The 17,213-nt window shown below is 41.2% G+C and overlaps 1 protein-coding gene across 7 annotated transcripts in view; it reads left to right on the forward strand.

Annotated features, from left to right (window-relative positions):
- Positions 1-17,213, forward strand: part of FARP1 (FERM, ARH/RhoGEF and pleckstrin domain protein 1) — a 360,795-nt gene that overhangs the window by 40,915 nt on the left and 302,667 nt on the right. For all 7 annotated transcript variants that reach the window (XM_038415957.2, XM_038415977.2, XM_043504705.1 and 4 more), the window contains exon 2: positions 16,363-16,558. In XM_038415957.2, coding sequence (XP_038271885.1) covers positions 16,388-16,558 — 171 coding nt within the window. In that variant the 5' untranslated portion in view covers positions 16,363-16,387. The remainder of the gene's footprint in view (positions 1-16,362; positions 16,559-17,213) is intronic.

Below are 17,213 nucleotides of genomic sequence, written 5' to 3' on the forward strand. Positions count from 1 at the left end.
TGTTTTGTCCCCTCCAACCTGACCCTGTAGCGGCCCCAGTCCTGTCTCTTCCCTACCCCTTGATTCTCTTCCATCCCATTCATCTCACTTACTGAGCTCCACTCCTCAGGCTTCTCATCCCAGTCTCCTTTCCCTCTCCATCTGAGTCCCTACAACTCCCAGTCTTTCCCTCTCCTCACTCCTAATCCCAGCCTCCTTGTCCTGCCTGTCCCAGTTCTCTTCAGGCACCCCAGCTCCTTGTGAGATCTGTCTCCCCTCCTCTCTATGCCCTACCCCTGGTTCCTAGTCCCAGTCTTTCCTCTCCAATTGCCAGTCATAATCCCTGCCCCTCCCTTTCCCAGATCCAGTTTCACCAGGCTCATTGTCACAATGTAATCCTTTCCCTCCTTATCCCCCACACTCCTGGTCTGGCGCTTGTTCCTTCTGCATTTGAGTCAGATGGCTTTCTCCTCCATGTGGGCTCGGTGCCAGTAGTAGGATCATTGAGAACTTAGGAGGGACAGGTTCCCTCCTCTTAATTTTGATGCTTGTCCAGTAGCAGGTGGGAGCAGCTGTTTCAGGGAAGATCCTTTTGAGATGCCATTGTCCTGGGCTGGAGCCTGCTCAATAGCTCTGTGGGGATGCTGCATGCACGTTTAGGTCAGTACTAGATGCTGTGAGAGGCTTGAGTAAGGATAGACACTTCAGAGAGATTTTAGTTGGCTCTCTAGCTCTTGCACATCTCTGAAAAATCGCAGTTTGCACATGTTCAGCAGAGGCTCAAAATTTAGCCAACTTTGGCTTAATTTTCATGGGAGCTGCAGAAAGAACATACTTGACACACAGGCTACCCCCATGCCAAATTTCAAGTCTGCTCTAGAACATGGAGCATTTAAAAAAAAAATCACTAGAATTTAACATGGACAAAATGTATCTTTCCCTAGCCTTGTTTTTGGAAATGTCAGGACAGTTTTAGCTGAAATTTTCCAGAATGTCAGAGCAGACTCCCAGCATGGAAAATTTCAGCCTAACTGGTTAAATTTTGGAAAAGTTATAAGCAACTGAAAGCAGAATCGTATATGGGAAATGTCTGGCAACCCTAATAATAGGCAGTGCTACCAGCACTACCTATAATATCCGCAAAAAGAAAAGGAGTACTTGTGGCACCTTAGAGACTAACAAATTTATTAGAGCATAAGCTTTCGTGAGCTACAGCTCACTTCATCGGATGCATTTCATCCGATGAAGTGAGCTGTAGCTCACGAAAGCTTATGCTCTAATAAATTTGTTAGTCTCTAAGGTGCCACAAGTACTCCTTTTCTTTTTACCTATAATATATTTGTCTCTAGCAACAATCTGGAATTTGGATGTGGGAGATGAAGGGAGTTACTGAATCCTTGATGCCTAATGAGAGAAATTTTGAGCAAAACTACAAAAATATTTTCTGTCATTGAGTAGACTTGGCTAGATTTAGAATATTAATTTTTTCCTCTTCACATTTTGAAATCTTTTGAACTTTCTCACGCTACCTGTATGAGTTTCTCTATAAGTAATAGACACAAAAGTTACAAACTTCTGCTTCAAAGAAGTTAGTTAAGTTGGTTTATTCTTTAATAGGCTTCTAAAGTTATTTAAGAATCAAGAGCCTAGGAATAACTTCAGCATATACTATTCTAAATATTAATTGTTGTATCAGAAAATCTAATTCCAAACCTTCAAATAATCCTAACACAGGAATGTTACTTGCCATGGTATTTTACAGTAGCTGAAGTGTATCTTTAATGAAGTATTTTAAATGAGAAACAACTTAAAATCTTTAAGCTATTATTCTGTTTGAAGTCATGCACCATGTTCCAATTGTTTAAACGTTCATTGGCAGCTTCTACATATTGATCTCTTCATTCAGTTTTTTTTTGTTTTGATAAATCTGATTCCATTGAATTAAAGTGGAAGTGCAAAGCCTGTGTTCAAGTGAAGGCCTTAAGTGTGATTTTAGACACCATTTTAGAAAGACTGATGCCATCCTCATAAGCAAATTAGGGCAATATGGTCTACATGAAATAACTATAACGTGGGTGCATAACTGGTTGAAAGACCATTCTCAAGTTTGCTGTCAAACTGGGAAGACTTACCCAGTGGGGTTCTGCAGGGGTCAGTCCTGGGCCCAGTAATAGTCATATTTTTATTAATGACTTAGGTAATGGAATGGAGAGTTTATAGAATTTGCAGATGACACCACCGTGGGAGGGCTTGCAAGCACTTTGGAGGACAGGATTAAAATTCAAATTTACTGTGACAAATTGGAATTGGTTTGAAATCAACAAGATTAAATTCAGTAAAGACAAGTGCAAAGTACTACACGTAAGAAGGAAAAATTAAATGCACAACTACATAATGGGGAATAACTGAAAAGGTGGTGATACTGATGAAAAGGATATGGGGGTTATAGTAGATCACATTTAATTTGTGTTAACAATGTGATGCAATTGTGAAAAAGGCTAATATTTTGGGGTGTATTAGTGGGACCACTGTATGCAAGATGGAAGGTAATTGTTGAGCTCTGTTTGGCACTGGCGAGGCCTCAGCTGCAGTACTGTGTCCAAATCTGAGCACCACACTCTAGGAGAGATGTGAACAAATTGGAGAGAGTCCAAAGGAGAGCGGACAAGGTTTAGAAAAACTGACCTATAAAGAGAGGTTTAAAAAAAAAAAATTGGGTATGTTTAGTCTTGAGAAAAGACGACTGGAGGTGGAGGGAGGGAGGGCGGGGAAACAGGAATGTGATATGTCTTCAAAAATGTTAAGGGCTGTTATAAAGAGAATGGTGTTCAATTATTCTCCATAGCCAACGAAGGAAGGCCAAGAAGTAATGGGCTTAATCTTCAGCAAGGTAGATTTAGGTTAGATATTAGGAAAAGCTTCTAACTCTTGTCTACACTGCAATGTAAGCCCAGGATTAGTGGGGATTTAAGTCATCTGACCTATGTAAGGGAGCCCTGGGCTTGGGCGCCTACATTGTATTTTAACCCTATGTTAAGACTTTTTTAACCTGGGTATGAACCTAGGGCTCTGGCATGCACGCTTCAGTGCGCAGATCTGAGTCAAAGTAACCACCACTAGCTCCCCTCCCTCACAGTAAATTTGGCCTCTCTAGCTCTAGGACCTTGATGCACTGTGGGAAAACTTTATTGCCTGCCCTGTACATTATCAGGAAGCAGTTCACTTTGCAAAAGGCTTGATTAGTTCACTCTTCATTGCAAACCCAGGAGGTTTGCTGACAGCGTGCTTACAGATCAGTGATCAGAAGAGAACGGGTTAACACTGACTTGAGCTGCTGCCATTTGCAAAGGGGGCATGGCTTCCATTTTCAATAGAGTGGATTGCAAATCTCTGGGATAGAGAGAACTAAGGAAATTGTCCCACGGAATTGTAAGATACTTCCAGCTGACTCCTGGGACCTGAGTCGAGCAGGGCTGCATCTACACCAGTGATTCTCAAACTTTTGTACTGGTGACCCCTTTCACATAGCAAGCCTCTGAGTGCGACCCCCGGCTTATGAATTAAAAATACTTTTTAATATATTTAACACCATTATAAATGCTCGAGGCAAAGCAGGGTTTGGGGTGGAAGCTGATAGCTCGTGACCCCTCCATATAATAACCTCACAACCCCCTGACGGGTCCTGACACCCAGTTTGAGAACCCCGGATCTACACTGCAAAACAAAGGGGCTCAGACTCTGGGTCCCAACTTAACTCGAGCTCAGTGGCCAAGGACCCTAGGGCAATGCAATTGCAGTGGAGGTGGAAGGGGGGTTAGGCTTGAGCCCAGGCTCAAGTGCAGGCTTACGTTGCAGTGTAGACATACTCTAAGAGTAGTTAAGCACTGGAATGTGCTTACAAGTGAGGTTGTGGAATTCCCGTCATTGGAGGTTTTTAAGAACAGATTGGACAAACCCTTGTTAGCGATGGTGTAGATATACTTGGCCTTGCCTCAATGAAGGAGACTGGACTTGATGACCTCTGAAGGTCCCTTCTAGTCCTGCATTTCTATGATCTGGTAAGCCGCTTTGGCATCTTTGTAATGCTTGCAAAAAGGAATGAAAGAAGAAAATAGAACAAGAGAAGGTATGGTTATTCTACTGTTCTCTGTAATAGTGTTGATACCACATATTTTTCTGTGCTTTTACCTTCTTTGTTCTTCAGGTAAGAGTAATCACATCTTTAAGTTTAACAGAATCAATAGTGTGTGTATGGAGAGAACCATCTCCATTTATGGGACTAGTCAAGTCTACATTGGAAAAGGCCTATGGGTATAGCTATATACCAGAGTCCCACCAAAGCCGCCTAGTGTAAATGCAGCTTCTGCCAGCAGAAATGTGCTTTTTGTCAGTATACTATCTTCTACCAGTACCCAGAACTGTACTGTCAAATAAGCTGTACTTTTACTGATATAAAGCCTCTAAACTATGGCTTTTGCTGCCATAAATGTTAAAAAATATCATGCCTCAGTTGACATTATTACACTGGCAAAGGTTTCTAGTGTAGACTGGTCTTAGATGGGCTGTAGAGTGCTTATAATTTCCTCAGGTATAAAATGAGGAAAGATCTGTTTACAGAAATATATTGGTATCCCAGCCTCAAATTTTCCCTAGTAGCTATTCACAGAATTATAAAATAGGCACAAACCATTAAATTTCTGGATAAATTGTTGAGTCAAGTCTCAAAAGGAAAGACAGCATGCAAGCTGAAGGAGGATATCTTTTCATGTATTTTAAATTGTTTTACTCTTCTCTGTGCTTCAGTGAGGGGTGTGTGTTTATAAACTAAAATTATTTGGATTGCACAAAAGGCAGGAAACTAAAAATAAACTATTTCACAAGCAACTGTGAATTGAACCTCTTGCACACTATAACATTTTGTATTAATGTATATGGTCTTAATTTCAAGGTCTTTAAAAATATGCAAATATGTATGAAATGAGACCAAGTTGTAGTTTTCACAGCAGCAGTGACTTTGAATTTCTTGACTCCTGAGCATTTAAAATCTTAAACTAATGCAGAATTAAAGGTTAGGGTTAAAATTTTTAAAAGCACCTCAATGGCTTAAGTGCCTGTATTCTATTTTCAAAAGGTATTTAGGAGCATAAGTCCCATTGACTTTCAATGAGACAGGTGACTTAGGAATCTAAGTACTTTTGAAAATTTTACTCTAGGTTTTTTACACTTAATATCTGGATATTTTGGAAAAAAGAGAGATCAAAATAAAGGCATACATGTTTATGAATTTTATTGAATGTGTACTTTCGGATTCAGATAATTACATTTCATGACATGCTGTTGATATACTGGTATATTTGTGATGCAAAGTGTCTTAAGCTGTTTTCTAAACAGTTATAACTTGGTGATATGTAAAGCAAATTTCTTCAGACAGGGTCAGACAAATCCTTGTTGAGTACTAATATCAGGTTTGAGGTTTGTTATCTGAGCGTACACAAGGCTTCTGGAAAACGTCTTAATGAAAATTCTTCCTTACACACACAATTCTGTTTTGACAGTTTTATCAAACTTTAAAGTCCCCTGTTTTTATATGTAGGGTCTTCAATATATAATGGAAGTTCTTTCTTGGCCAAAAGTATAGCTTTGTATTCTACTATTAAAATATATACTATGTAAATAAAATAATTTTGTGGGAATCTAGTCACAAGCTTTGGGTCAGGGTCTCTTTGCATTATTATCATGGCTAGACTGACTTCACATTTTTGGTAGGCTTCAGTGATGCTGGCTGACTAGATGCCAGCTCATGCCAAGGCCCCAGGCCTCACTGAACATTGACAAATGCATAACTGAAAACCAGTCTGGCTCACCTGTATGTTAGTTTAATTAAGATAGATATTGGAGTTATGAGAACGTATGTGGCATTTAGACATTATGGAATGTTTGTAGGATGCTGCATGTATTATCCTATGTATAATATCTGTGTCCTGTGTTATAAAGTAATTTTTATATGTTTGCTCTGTAACTATAAGAATGTTTGCTAAGACTGTAAATCCCCCATAGTCAGGGGAGAAGCATAACCAAGTGTGAAATACTAGTTCACCAAAAGAGGTATTATTTCCTTTCGAACAAAAGATGATCTACAGTCACCAGACAAGCAATTGTGTTCAACAAAATATTTGTTGATTGCTTCCCCCACTACCCTGAAGAGGGTATGTGCCCATCTCTCATCCAATCATAGCTTGAATGCTGTTAAGGAGAACTTAGTCGTCTTTGAGAGCTTGCTCATATCGATTCCATTCTAGGTGTGTGCATGCCCATGTGCACGGTCGTTGAAGACTTTTGCTTTAGTGGTATCTGTAGGGTTGGTTGCGGAGCTCCCTTGAGTGTCGTGATCATGCATTGATATATCGGGCGCCGACGACCCTACGCCCTCTCAGTTCCTTCTTGCTGCCCGTGACAGTTGGTCAGAGCATCTTGTCTTGCATTTCAAGAGCGTTAGCGGTTCTTTCACCCCATTGTTCTCTCTCCTTTGTAGTTAGTTCTTAGGTACTTAGTTTGTACTTAACTTAATACGTTAAAAGGAGTTCTTGTGGCACCTTAGAGACTAACAAATTTAGTCGGATGCATCTGATGAAGTGAGCTGTAGCTCATGAAAGCTTATGCTCAAATAAATTTGTTAGTCTCTAAGGTGCCACAAGTACTTCTTTTCTTTTTGCGAATACAGACTAACACGGCTGCTACTCTGAAACCTGTCATTAATAAGTTAAGTGTTAGATAATAATTTTAGTAGTTAGAATCCCGGCTGGGACTTCGCAGCAGAGCAGGGCATGCCCCATTCCCCAGGCTTTAAGCCATGTTAATCGTGTACCTGGCCATTGCCCATTAGTGAACCCCACGATAGCTGTTTGAAGTGTCTGGGGGAATTGCATAGAAAAGACAAGTGCAGCATCCATAAAAACTTTCGCCCTCAAACTCAAAAGGAGCGGGATATCCGCTTGAGGGCCCTCCTCATGCAGGCTGCACTTCGTCCTGTCTCGGAGCCATCCTGGTTGGACTCCAAGCCTAGTATTTCAGCATCAGTGCGCAGCACACCATCGGCACCGGAACCTGTCTGGCTGAAGTCAAAGGGCCCACCAGCAAAGCAGGACAAGGGGGCTTTGGGCAAAGAACCTGTTTTAGGCCACATGCCCGCCCCAGAGCTACACATGGGTACCACTATGGTCGGACCCCCCCAGCAGAGCCAGGGATCTCCTTCTGACTCATGGGAATGGCAGGGGATCCTAGTCCCTTGTAGGGCCACTTGTGCCCAAGGCTGCCCCGGCAGCCAAGGACCAAGTAGTCTGACTGGCACCGCAGACACCAAGCCAAGGGATGCACCTGGTTAAGGCACAGGGCAAGCCTCTAAGGGCAAGCCAGTTATGGGACCTCCCTCTAAAGAAAGATCGCAGGCGTTGATCCCTGTTACTGCAGCCTAAGACCCCAGCTCCCCAGCCTCTATCTCCGGGTAGAAGACCATGTCTCTAATACCAGGGTCACCACCTACGAGGCACAGGATGCCTGAGTCACGACGCCAATCCTCGTACCTGCAGTACCCCCGGACCCTAGGCGGTGTTGATCCCACTCGGTGTGAGCTCATTCCTGGTTGTGGCACTGGTCTCCGACTCCCCGGTACCACTCTTCAGGCAGGCACAGTTCCTTTCCCTTTTTTTGCCAGTCACTGACAAACTTGGGCATCTATGGGTCCGTCCTGGTTGCCGAAAGGGCAGTGGTCAAAGTCGGAGGGAGAGTTCAGCCCTTCACCTAGGAGAGCTGAATCACCAACATCCCATGAGAGGCACAGCCCCGGTGGCAGCAGCAGGGGCAGTGGCCCACCCAGTGACAGTACTGGAGCTAATGGAGTGTACCCATCATGCCGGTCCCATACTCCCACCATTCATCTCAGGCCACATAGGAGCATGGTGCCATGTCCAATGCGGGAGCAACGCAGCAGACCACGACGCTCAAGGAGCTGTCATCTGACAGACATGGGGGAAACCACCTGTCGCCCAGTGGTTCAGTCATCTTCAGAGTCTCTGGACAAGGTGATGGGCCTCTCGCAAGCAAGCAGCCCCCCCGATGATTTCAAAGAGCACGAGGCATTGTTCAAAAGGGTGGCTGCTAACCTGAACTTGGAGGTCGAGGAGCTAGTGGAGGAGTCTGACGACTTCTTCAGAGTCATACCCTCCTCCACCCCGGTCCAGCTCGCGTTGTCCATCCACCTAGGGGTCCTTAAAAATTGTCAAGTCTGTGTGGCAGACCCCCTCTTCCATTGTGCCTACCTCCAGGAAAGCGGAAAAGAAATATTATGTCCTGGCAAAGCATTTGAATATCTGTACACCCACCCTCTTGCAGGGTCCCTGGTAGAGTCTGCCGTCAATGAAAGGGACAGGTCAGTGGCAAACCCAAAAATAACAACGCCAGGAGACTAGGCTTATTTGGCAGAAAAATGTATTCAATGGCCAGCCTGCAATTTCAGGTGTTGAACCATCAACTTATGGGACTCCATTAGCAAGTTCAAGGAGGACCTTCCATAGGACCGAGCCCAGGTGTATGCCCCCTTAGTGGAGGAGGGCAAAGCGGTGGTGAGAGGCATCCTCCAGATGGCCTGGGACGCTACAGACTTGGTGGCCAGGGTGGTTGCCTCAGCAGTGATCGTGAGGTACAGCTCCTGGGTACAGTCCTCCGGGCTGTCCCTGGAGATGCAGATTACCCTTCAGGACCTCCCATTTGAGGGAGCAGGGCTCTTCTCTGAGCTGACCGACACACCGCTCCATGGCCTTAAGGACTCCCATGCCACCCTCTAGTCCTTGGGCCTGCACGCCCCTCAAGAGGCTAGAAAGCCTTTCTGTGCCCCGCCTCCTCCACCTCTGTCAAGGTTGTGGGGTGTCCCCCGGTCCAGTCCCTATAGAAAGAAGGAGAAAGACAAGGGGTTTAAGCATCAGCACCCTTTGTCGTCTTGCTCCTCTGCCCAGCCTGGCCCTTATAAGGACCAGGGCTGCCAAAACAGGCATTTTGAGGATGCGCCCAAGAATAGGGCCCCAGCCACTGCCCAGGAGGATCTACACCCCTGCTCTCTCCTTGACCACCTTGGGCCCCTTCCGGTCAGCCTGGTCGCAGCTGACTTTGGACCACTGGGTGCTCGACACAATTTCTTCAGACAACACCCTGCAACTCATGGCTGACCCTCCATCCCACCTCCCCTTTCCCATCCCTCTTCAGGGACCGTTCTCATAAACAACTACTAGTGCAAGCGGTTGAGAACCTCCTGCGCCTGGGGGCGGTGAAGGAGGTCCCTCCAGACATGAGAGGGAAAGGGTTCTACTCTGGCTATTTCCTAATCCTGAAAGTAAAAGGAGGCCTCAGACCCATTCTAGACCTGTGGTGCCTCAAATAGCTCAGTGGTTTGAGCATTGGTCTGCTAAACCCAGGGTTGTGAGTTCAATCCTTGAGGGAGCCATTTAGGGATCTGGGGCAAAAATTGGGGATTGGTCCAGCTTTGAGCAGGTGGTTTAACTAGATGACCTCCTGAGGTCCCTTCCAACCCTGATATTCTATGATTCTATGAACCCTCAGCCAAGATTGGGAGCCCATCCTTTTTTGCAGTGTCATATATACATACAGAATCAGCCTCTATTTTGTAGTTCTGTGATTTTTATTAATAATGACTACAAGCCACATATTCTGGCCTGAGACGTTGTGTACCAGTATTCAATCCAGCTACTTATTTCTTAAGAACAGGACTATTTCAGAGTTTTTCCCCCAACTGCTGTATACTAGTAGTAGTAGCCGTAAATAATGTAGCATATTCTTATGTATGCTTTTGACATGTTGTTTTTATCTCATGGGAAATGTCTACCTTTTTGGTACTTTGGGCTGGGTATGATTTTCCATTTCCAGATACTTTCAGAATTCTGCTTAATCTGATTTCCTTCCAGGTTTCGTTTCTTTTTTTTTTCCTCCCCTCTATGACTTGGCTCCACATAAGGAGTTATATGGGTGAATGAGCATAGAACATTCCAGCTGGTGCAACAGCTTTATTTATGCAGAGTGACTGCATGAAAGAGCACAAAGGAGTTTTGGAAGGAACTTCTAATTGCATCAAAAGAGATCCATATTAATATTGAACTGAAAAGCTTCTTTGAGATTTTACCCCACTTTCACTCGCGTTTTTCACATGACAAACCAAGGGTAGTGTTAGTTACCTAGTTGATCATTAGCTTGGGCTGTGACTGAAAAAATGAGACTAGAAGCTTTAAGTTCTTTTTATGATCATCCATAGCACTTCAGCAGTAATATAAATCTTTTATAATTTTTGAAATATTATGATGTGGTTATAACCTATATGATGCTGTTGTAGTATTTTTTAAAATAAGGGTACAAGCATTCCAAAGTAATAGTCCCAAACCACTACAACTTCCAATAGTGTTTAACCATTACTGTAGAATAGTGTACAATATGTTTAACCATTACTGCAGAACACTGTGTGTGTGTGTGTGTGTGTGTGTGTATTCTTGTGTGTTTCACAAGAAACTCCTGTTTTTATTTTCTTGAGGCATCTTTGTTTTTTAAATTCTATGTTGTCAGCTGCAGTTCATTGTTAAACTTTCATTTTTGCATCTATTATGAGTAAAGAGGCATGAGTATTAGCGCTGTAAGAACATAACACATCTCAAGGAAACAAAATGTAGATACAAGTAAGTTGGAACTTGTCCTAAAACCCAGTTTTCAGATTGGCTGTTGAAACATAAACCCAAAGGGATTAAAGAAGCAGCCAGTACACATCACAGTAAAATAAAAGCTTTCCTCTCCTACAACAATGTAGAAATTTTATGAACTGTACTGTAAGAACTTGCTCTATTTGAGTAGGGAAGGTGGAGTGGGAAGAAGACATTTTTAACTTAATACAGGTGCTTTGCCTATTGACGTGTATAAGCAAGAAGATTACAAAGGTGTACATAATTGAATCGTGTATGGTCCATGTTAAGTGTAGAGTGTCTAGGCCAATATTTCAGTCAAATTCTAATCTATGTAATCAAAATAAGTATTTTTATCATGTAGTCGGACCCCTGTGCTAAAATGTGATAGGGACGCAGAATATATGGACTATAGCTAGTCTCTGCTGTGAAGTGTTCACATTCTGTAAAGGAAAACAGAAGCTAATGAGCCCTGAACAGTCATTGGGAGAGTCAAGACTGAGCAAGTAAACCTTCATTATATCCAGTAGATGAGACCAACTTTCCTTCCAAGAATAATTAAAACTACTGTGTTTATACAGTGCCTTCAGTTTGGCTGGGTACAGAAACTGTGTGAACTGCCTTCTTCACAGAACTGGTTAGGAACAAAAGTTTTTTTTTGTTTTTTGTTTTGTTTTTTTTTCTTTTCTGCTGTCTGTTGCAGGACTTTCTCTCATTACTTTAAGGATTCTGTCACACTCCTGCCCTTGTACTTGTCTGGATCCAGGAACTTCCTATTACAACAGACTGCAGGGGGGGAAAAACACCCATGGATTAAAGTAAGGGGGAGGGAGAACAGCTCTTCTCCTTGGTGAAGAATTATAACATTCAAAAACCAGTCGTAGAACACTTCAATCTCTCTGATCACTCGATTACAGACCTGAGAGTGGCTATCCTTCAACAAAAAAACTTCAAAAACAGACTCCAACGAGGGACTGCTGAATTGGAATTAATTTGCAAACTGGATACAATTAACTTAGGCTTGAATAGAGACTGGGAGTGGATGGGTCATTACACAAAGTAAAACTATTTCCCCATGTTATTTCTCCCCCCCCACCCCACCCCCCACTGTTCCTCAGACGTTCTTGTTAACTGCTGGAAATGGCCCACCTTGATTATCACCATAAAAGGTTTTCCTCCTCTCCCCCCTCCCCCCCCCCACTGGTAATAGCTCATCTTAAGTGATCACTCTCCTTAAAATGTGTATGATGAAACCCATTGTTTCATGTTCTCTGTGTGTGTATATAAATCTCCCCACTGTATTTTCCACCGAATGCATCCGATGAAGTGACCTGTAGCTCACGAAAGCTTATGCTCAAATAAATTTTAGTCTCTAAGGTGCCACAAGTACCCTTTTATTTTTATGATTTGGAATGTGATCTGTCAGAAGAGAGTGGCATTTGATTTTTATACTAAAGCAGGGAAATAAAGGATAAGACCAAGTGAAAACCAGACCCACTAAAAACAACTTAAAATGACATCCTGGCTCAGTAATCCAAAACAGAATAAATGGAACACTTAGAAATGTTGTTGGCAATAGAAGCATCAACAATATTTCATTGAGAGAATGAGAACAGAGCCTGCAAATTGGGACAAACATGTTTTCTTGTCAGACAACCAAATTTGAAACGTTGGGTGACAAAGGATCACACCCACCCCCTTCAAAATATTTCTCCATTAAAAGAATCCTCTTAACTTTCAGTTTCTAAATGTTCTGGTAAATCTTATGCTTTTCCCACATTTCTCTTTTAAAAATGCGATCATGCACTTCATTGCTTTCCATAGTCCTGTCCACCAATCTAATGAAAATCTGCTGGATTTCTGTCAGTGTTGAAATGCAAATTTTTTGTTTGGGAATCTTTTTGTAGTTATAAGCATACATGAGGAGAAATTTTTGAATAACACATACTGTGATGCATGTACATTTATTAGTGACCTAGATGTTGATGGTTCGAAGTAGCTCTTTAATTTTTTTCCGTTTTGCCTTTGTTATGATAAAAATTAGGAAACTGACCCTCTTTGATAGGAGCGTCTGAAAATTCTCAATTTCTTGATAAGGAACAGTGAAAGACCAACAGAATCATGGAATTTTTTTAAAAAACAAACAACAAAACTTTAAAACAGAACAGTTGGGCTGCTGTAGACTTCCCTTCATAACCCCTTCCTTCCGAAAGTTTTTATTTTTTATTTAAAAAAATGTAAATCTCTCGTCTGGGTATTTTTAGTCTGGATTGTCCTACCTGTTGAGTGGTGACTCCAACTCAAGAGATGAATTTTGATCACTTGTATTTTCTCTAGTCTTCACTTCCCAGACAACATAGCTGATTTAGTCACTTCACTTGGCATGGCTTGAACATTTGTCACTCACTACACTGACTTTTAACCATATGCATTATGTCTGAATTACATCACGGGTTCTTTCATCACTGCTATGCCTATAATCTCCAGTTACACACAAATCTACTATTGCACTTTGTCCTTGAGCAAGCATATTGTGTGTGTGTATTTGGTTTATTAAAATAAATCAGCACAATGCTTTTTAGAAATTTCTAAAGCACAAATAGGTTTAATATCACTTGAGTATGAAAGCAAATAATTAACCAATAAATAACGTACAACATCTACATTCAGAAAAGTTATCTTTCTTTATTTCAAATGGATAATCTGATTTCTTACTGTTGCAGAAATTTTTCATTCTTGTTGCTCCTAGTTATACCTTTTTTGCTACTCTAAACAGTTCACTATCTTCTTTAATGTTTACACTGTTTCTTTTCTTTTCACCTTTTTGTATATCTTTTCTTTGCAAATTTAAACTGGTTTTGGATCTGTCTAAACCACTATAAATTCACATGATTAAGCACGGTTTTTAACATCTTTTTGTTCTTAATGTGTGGATGGAAACAAACCGAGGCCCTGGTCCCACAAACACTTAATCATGTACTTAATTTAAAGTTAAGCAGGTGGGAAGGTGTGTTCAGGAATAAGGTAACTGTTTGTAACTGGGATAAAATGCATGATTATTAACTTACCTAACTGCACCTGTCACTACTGTTATCTTGTCCCCTCCGTCCCTCAATTTGTTTAGTATTTACCTCTCTTACTAGCCAAATTCTAGACTGAGATCTCTCTGAGGCAGGGACTGTTTGTGTTGTGTTTGTACAGCACCTATCATAGTGGGGCCCTAATCCCAATTAGTAGTACTCAAGGACCCTGAAGTAGAAATAATACATATTTAATGCTTTAGCTCTAGGTTTTAGCAATGTTAAATAACCAGGCAGAAACCCTTAGTTTCAGTGTAGACAGTCCATTTATTTTTCCCCTTGTCCTTTATAAGATAATAGCTCTCTAATCTAGGAATTTATATTGTACTTATTGCTGTGGTATCAGAGTACCTGTTGAGCAGATTCTCCTGGAGCTATGTTGGCTGCTGGTTTTTTACTTTTATTTTCTCCCCGGAATAATTGTTTTTTCCGTAAGAATTGTAGTCCTGTTATCGTGTGTGTGTGTGTGTGTGTGTGTGTGTATGTGTATGTGTATGTGTAAGTAAGTGTAAAGGATTTAAAATCTACCCTGGTGATAATGGAAGCATCACTTGGGTAGCTTGTACCTTCTATATTTTGCTGTAATTTTTCATTTCTTGTCTTATGGAGACACTTTCAGATCCTCTATTTTTGAGGAACATTCCTGATTCATAAATAATTTTGAAATGATTTGGCTCAAGTTAACATTTGGCTTGCACTTGGTTAAATTGTATATTAACATCATCTCCGTACTGACACTTAGTATTATGGTCTGTCCCTTTTCTGTTCCATTGCACAAGTTCTCAACTTGTTGTACAGTGAAAGACAAAACTTGTATATTCCCATAGGGATATCTTCATAGAATCATAGAAAATTAGGATTGGAAGAGACCTCAGGAGGTCATCTAGTCCAATCCCTTGATCAAAGCAGGACCAACACCAACTAAATCATCCCAGGATCTTTAGGTGTGCTGTCTGAAGTTTTTTTTACTTAAATGCTTATATGCCCCTCAGTTGTACCTGTTCAGTTGTAAGGGTGGAATTGTGTTCTCCCATAACTCTCTCTCTTGTGCTCTCCTCCTACCCAGCGTACTCTCCACATTTGCAAGTTGGCACTGCAGTGTCTAATAATGGCATTTTGAAGTTGGATCCCCAGGCCACTTTGAGCATATGAAAATGTGCATATGTGGACAGTTTATTTGGGAAGAGGAAAATCTCCTCTTCACTGCAAATTAAGTGTTTTTAAGTGGAAAAGTGATGTGGCATAAAACAAGTATTCTGCATGAGGCAGAACTGTTTTCACTCCACTCATCTGTTCTTACAGAGTTGATGGTATTTTATTTTGATATTCCAATTTATTTTCAATATTTTGTTGTGCTAATATATAATTTGTAGTTCCTTTCTGATATTTTTTTACACAAGTTCCCCAGCATTTTGACCCCAAGTAAAAATCTGGAGAATGATTGGCTCTATTGCTGCTGCATGTTTGTTCAGCTGTAAAGTTACATTTCCATTCTTCCTGTTTGTGACATGCTTGTTAATGGTCATTGATCAGGATATAAAAGGCATGAGGAATGGAAATGCAATTACCAAGCTAGACAAATAGAAAGTAACAGCAGGCTCCATCAGAAACCCAGTTAGATGTCACAAAGGCAAAGGAAAAGAGTGAAATAAAATTCTAGAATGATGTGAGGTTTGCCAAATAAAATGAATGACCCTTGAATTAAATAAGAAAATTCAAAGTCATGCAAGGTAATGAAAAATCATGCTGTCCCAGATCATCGCAGTTCATGTCCTTGTAGAATAGGACAGTTTGTATGTCAGAAGCGTGCTGTTATAGAGTAGTGTGGCAGTTGAATAGAAACTCCAAATAGCAAGTCTCTTAACATCTGGTTCACTGGGGTTGACCTGCCTTAAATGCAAACAAGAAATGGTAATTTCTGTGGGGGATTATGTGAGCAAGAAGGTACTGGCAACGTATATCTTTAAAGTAATGTGGCAAGGTCCTCTCCTTGGTCTTCACTCCTATTCCCAGGATCCTGTGAAAGATCAAAACTGACACTTGCTTGGCTGTGCCTTGGTGATTTTGCTTTTTCAGATCTGTTGCTACTGTTCTAATGCTACAGCAACCTGATTCCCACAGTTCTTGACCACCTTACCCTGGGACAGCACTAACATCCAAATCTTAGAGCAGCTGTTGCTGTCGACATTCTGGCTCATAAGAACACAGAAATTGCTATAATTGTTTGAAGCTTTGCTTTTTGTGTGTCTCTCTCATATATCCTACTTCCAGAGTGGGCCTCTAGAAGAGGGTGAAAGTTGAACCTTGTGCAATGCTGTAATATGGGGGATATGGGATACTTTCCTAAAAGTCGTCTTGACCCCTGCAGGTGATTAGCTTATATCCTAAAGCATGAGGTTTGAGTATTTTAGTTCCCCTTTGTATCACTGATCTAGCTTGTAGAGTGTTACATCAAATGTTAATTGTTTTGCAATTCTCCAGTGTAAATGTATGTACTCTAATGACTTCGATCAGCTATCTTGAGTACTGAGTTTTCTGTTTTTCTGTTTTCTTTATCCTTCTTCCTCTATCAGACTTAAGAAACGTGTTTTTTGAAACATGGGTGAAACAGAGCAGAGACCAACAGCTGGATCCCGGTTAGGAGCTCAGGAAAATGCTGGGATCAGTACGTTGGAACATGGACAGAAACTACCTGTGACACCTCCAGGAAAACTTGTCTCTGTCAAAATCCAGATGCTGGATGATACCCAGGAAGTTTTTGATGTTCCGGTAAGAGTTTGAAAATGAAATGATCATTCAGTGATTTTTAAAAGTATTTTGTGAATTGAATCTCCAAATACTGACTTTGTGGTTTATTGATGGCTAATTGGTTCATGTTGAATTGAAACAATTGCTCCTGTACAACCATTATTTGTATGGCTGTACAGTAGAGTAGCATTAAACAATGTAGCAGATGGCTATCCGTACTCTCATAGTTATATATCTTTGAATAGCTTCAAAAACAGTTCAAAGCAGTCGTATTTTAAAATGTTGTGACAGTGGTTTCTTCCACATTCTAAGCTTCTGGTATTTTTCATAAGTGCTGGGTGATAGTGCTGTGTATCTTGCTCTTTGTTCACCTAAACTATAGATCTCTAATGTTTTATTTCCTATATTCTAGCAGTGGTGACTGCTACAAGTATCAGATTTTTCATTAATTAAATTGCTACTAAAAGTAACAATGTAAAAGAAATCTTTTATTGCATTCATATGCAAGGAAAAGGTGTAACTGAAGTTTCCTTTCCATGCATTAATTTTTGAAATTTATCTAAATTGTATTTGCTAAATGAGGAAACACAACTTGGGGGTGTGTGTGTGTGTGTGTGTGTGTGTGTGTGTACACGAGAGAGAGAGAGAGAGAGAGAGAGAGAGAGAGAGGTGTTCC

Source organism: Dermochelys coriacea, chromosome 1 (genome assembly GCF_009764565.3).
Source record: "Dermochelys coriacea isolate rDerCor1 chromosome 1, rDerCor1.pri.v4, whole genome shotgun sequence".
In the NCBI taxonomy this organism is placed as follows: Eukaryota; Metazoa; Chordata; order Testudines; family Dermochelyidae; genus Dermochelys; species Dermochelys coriacea.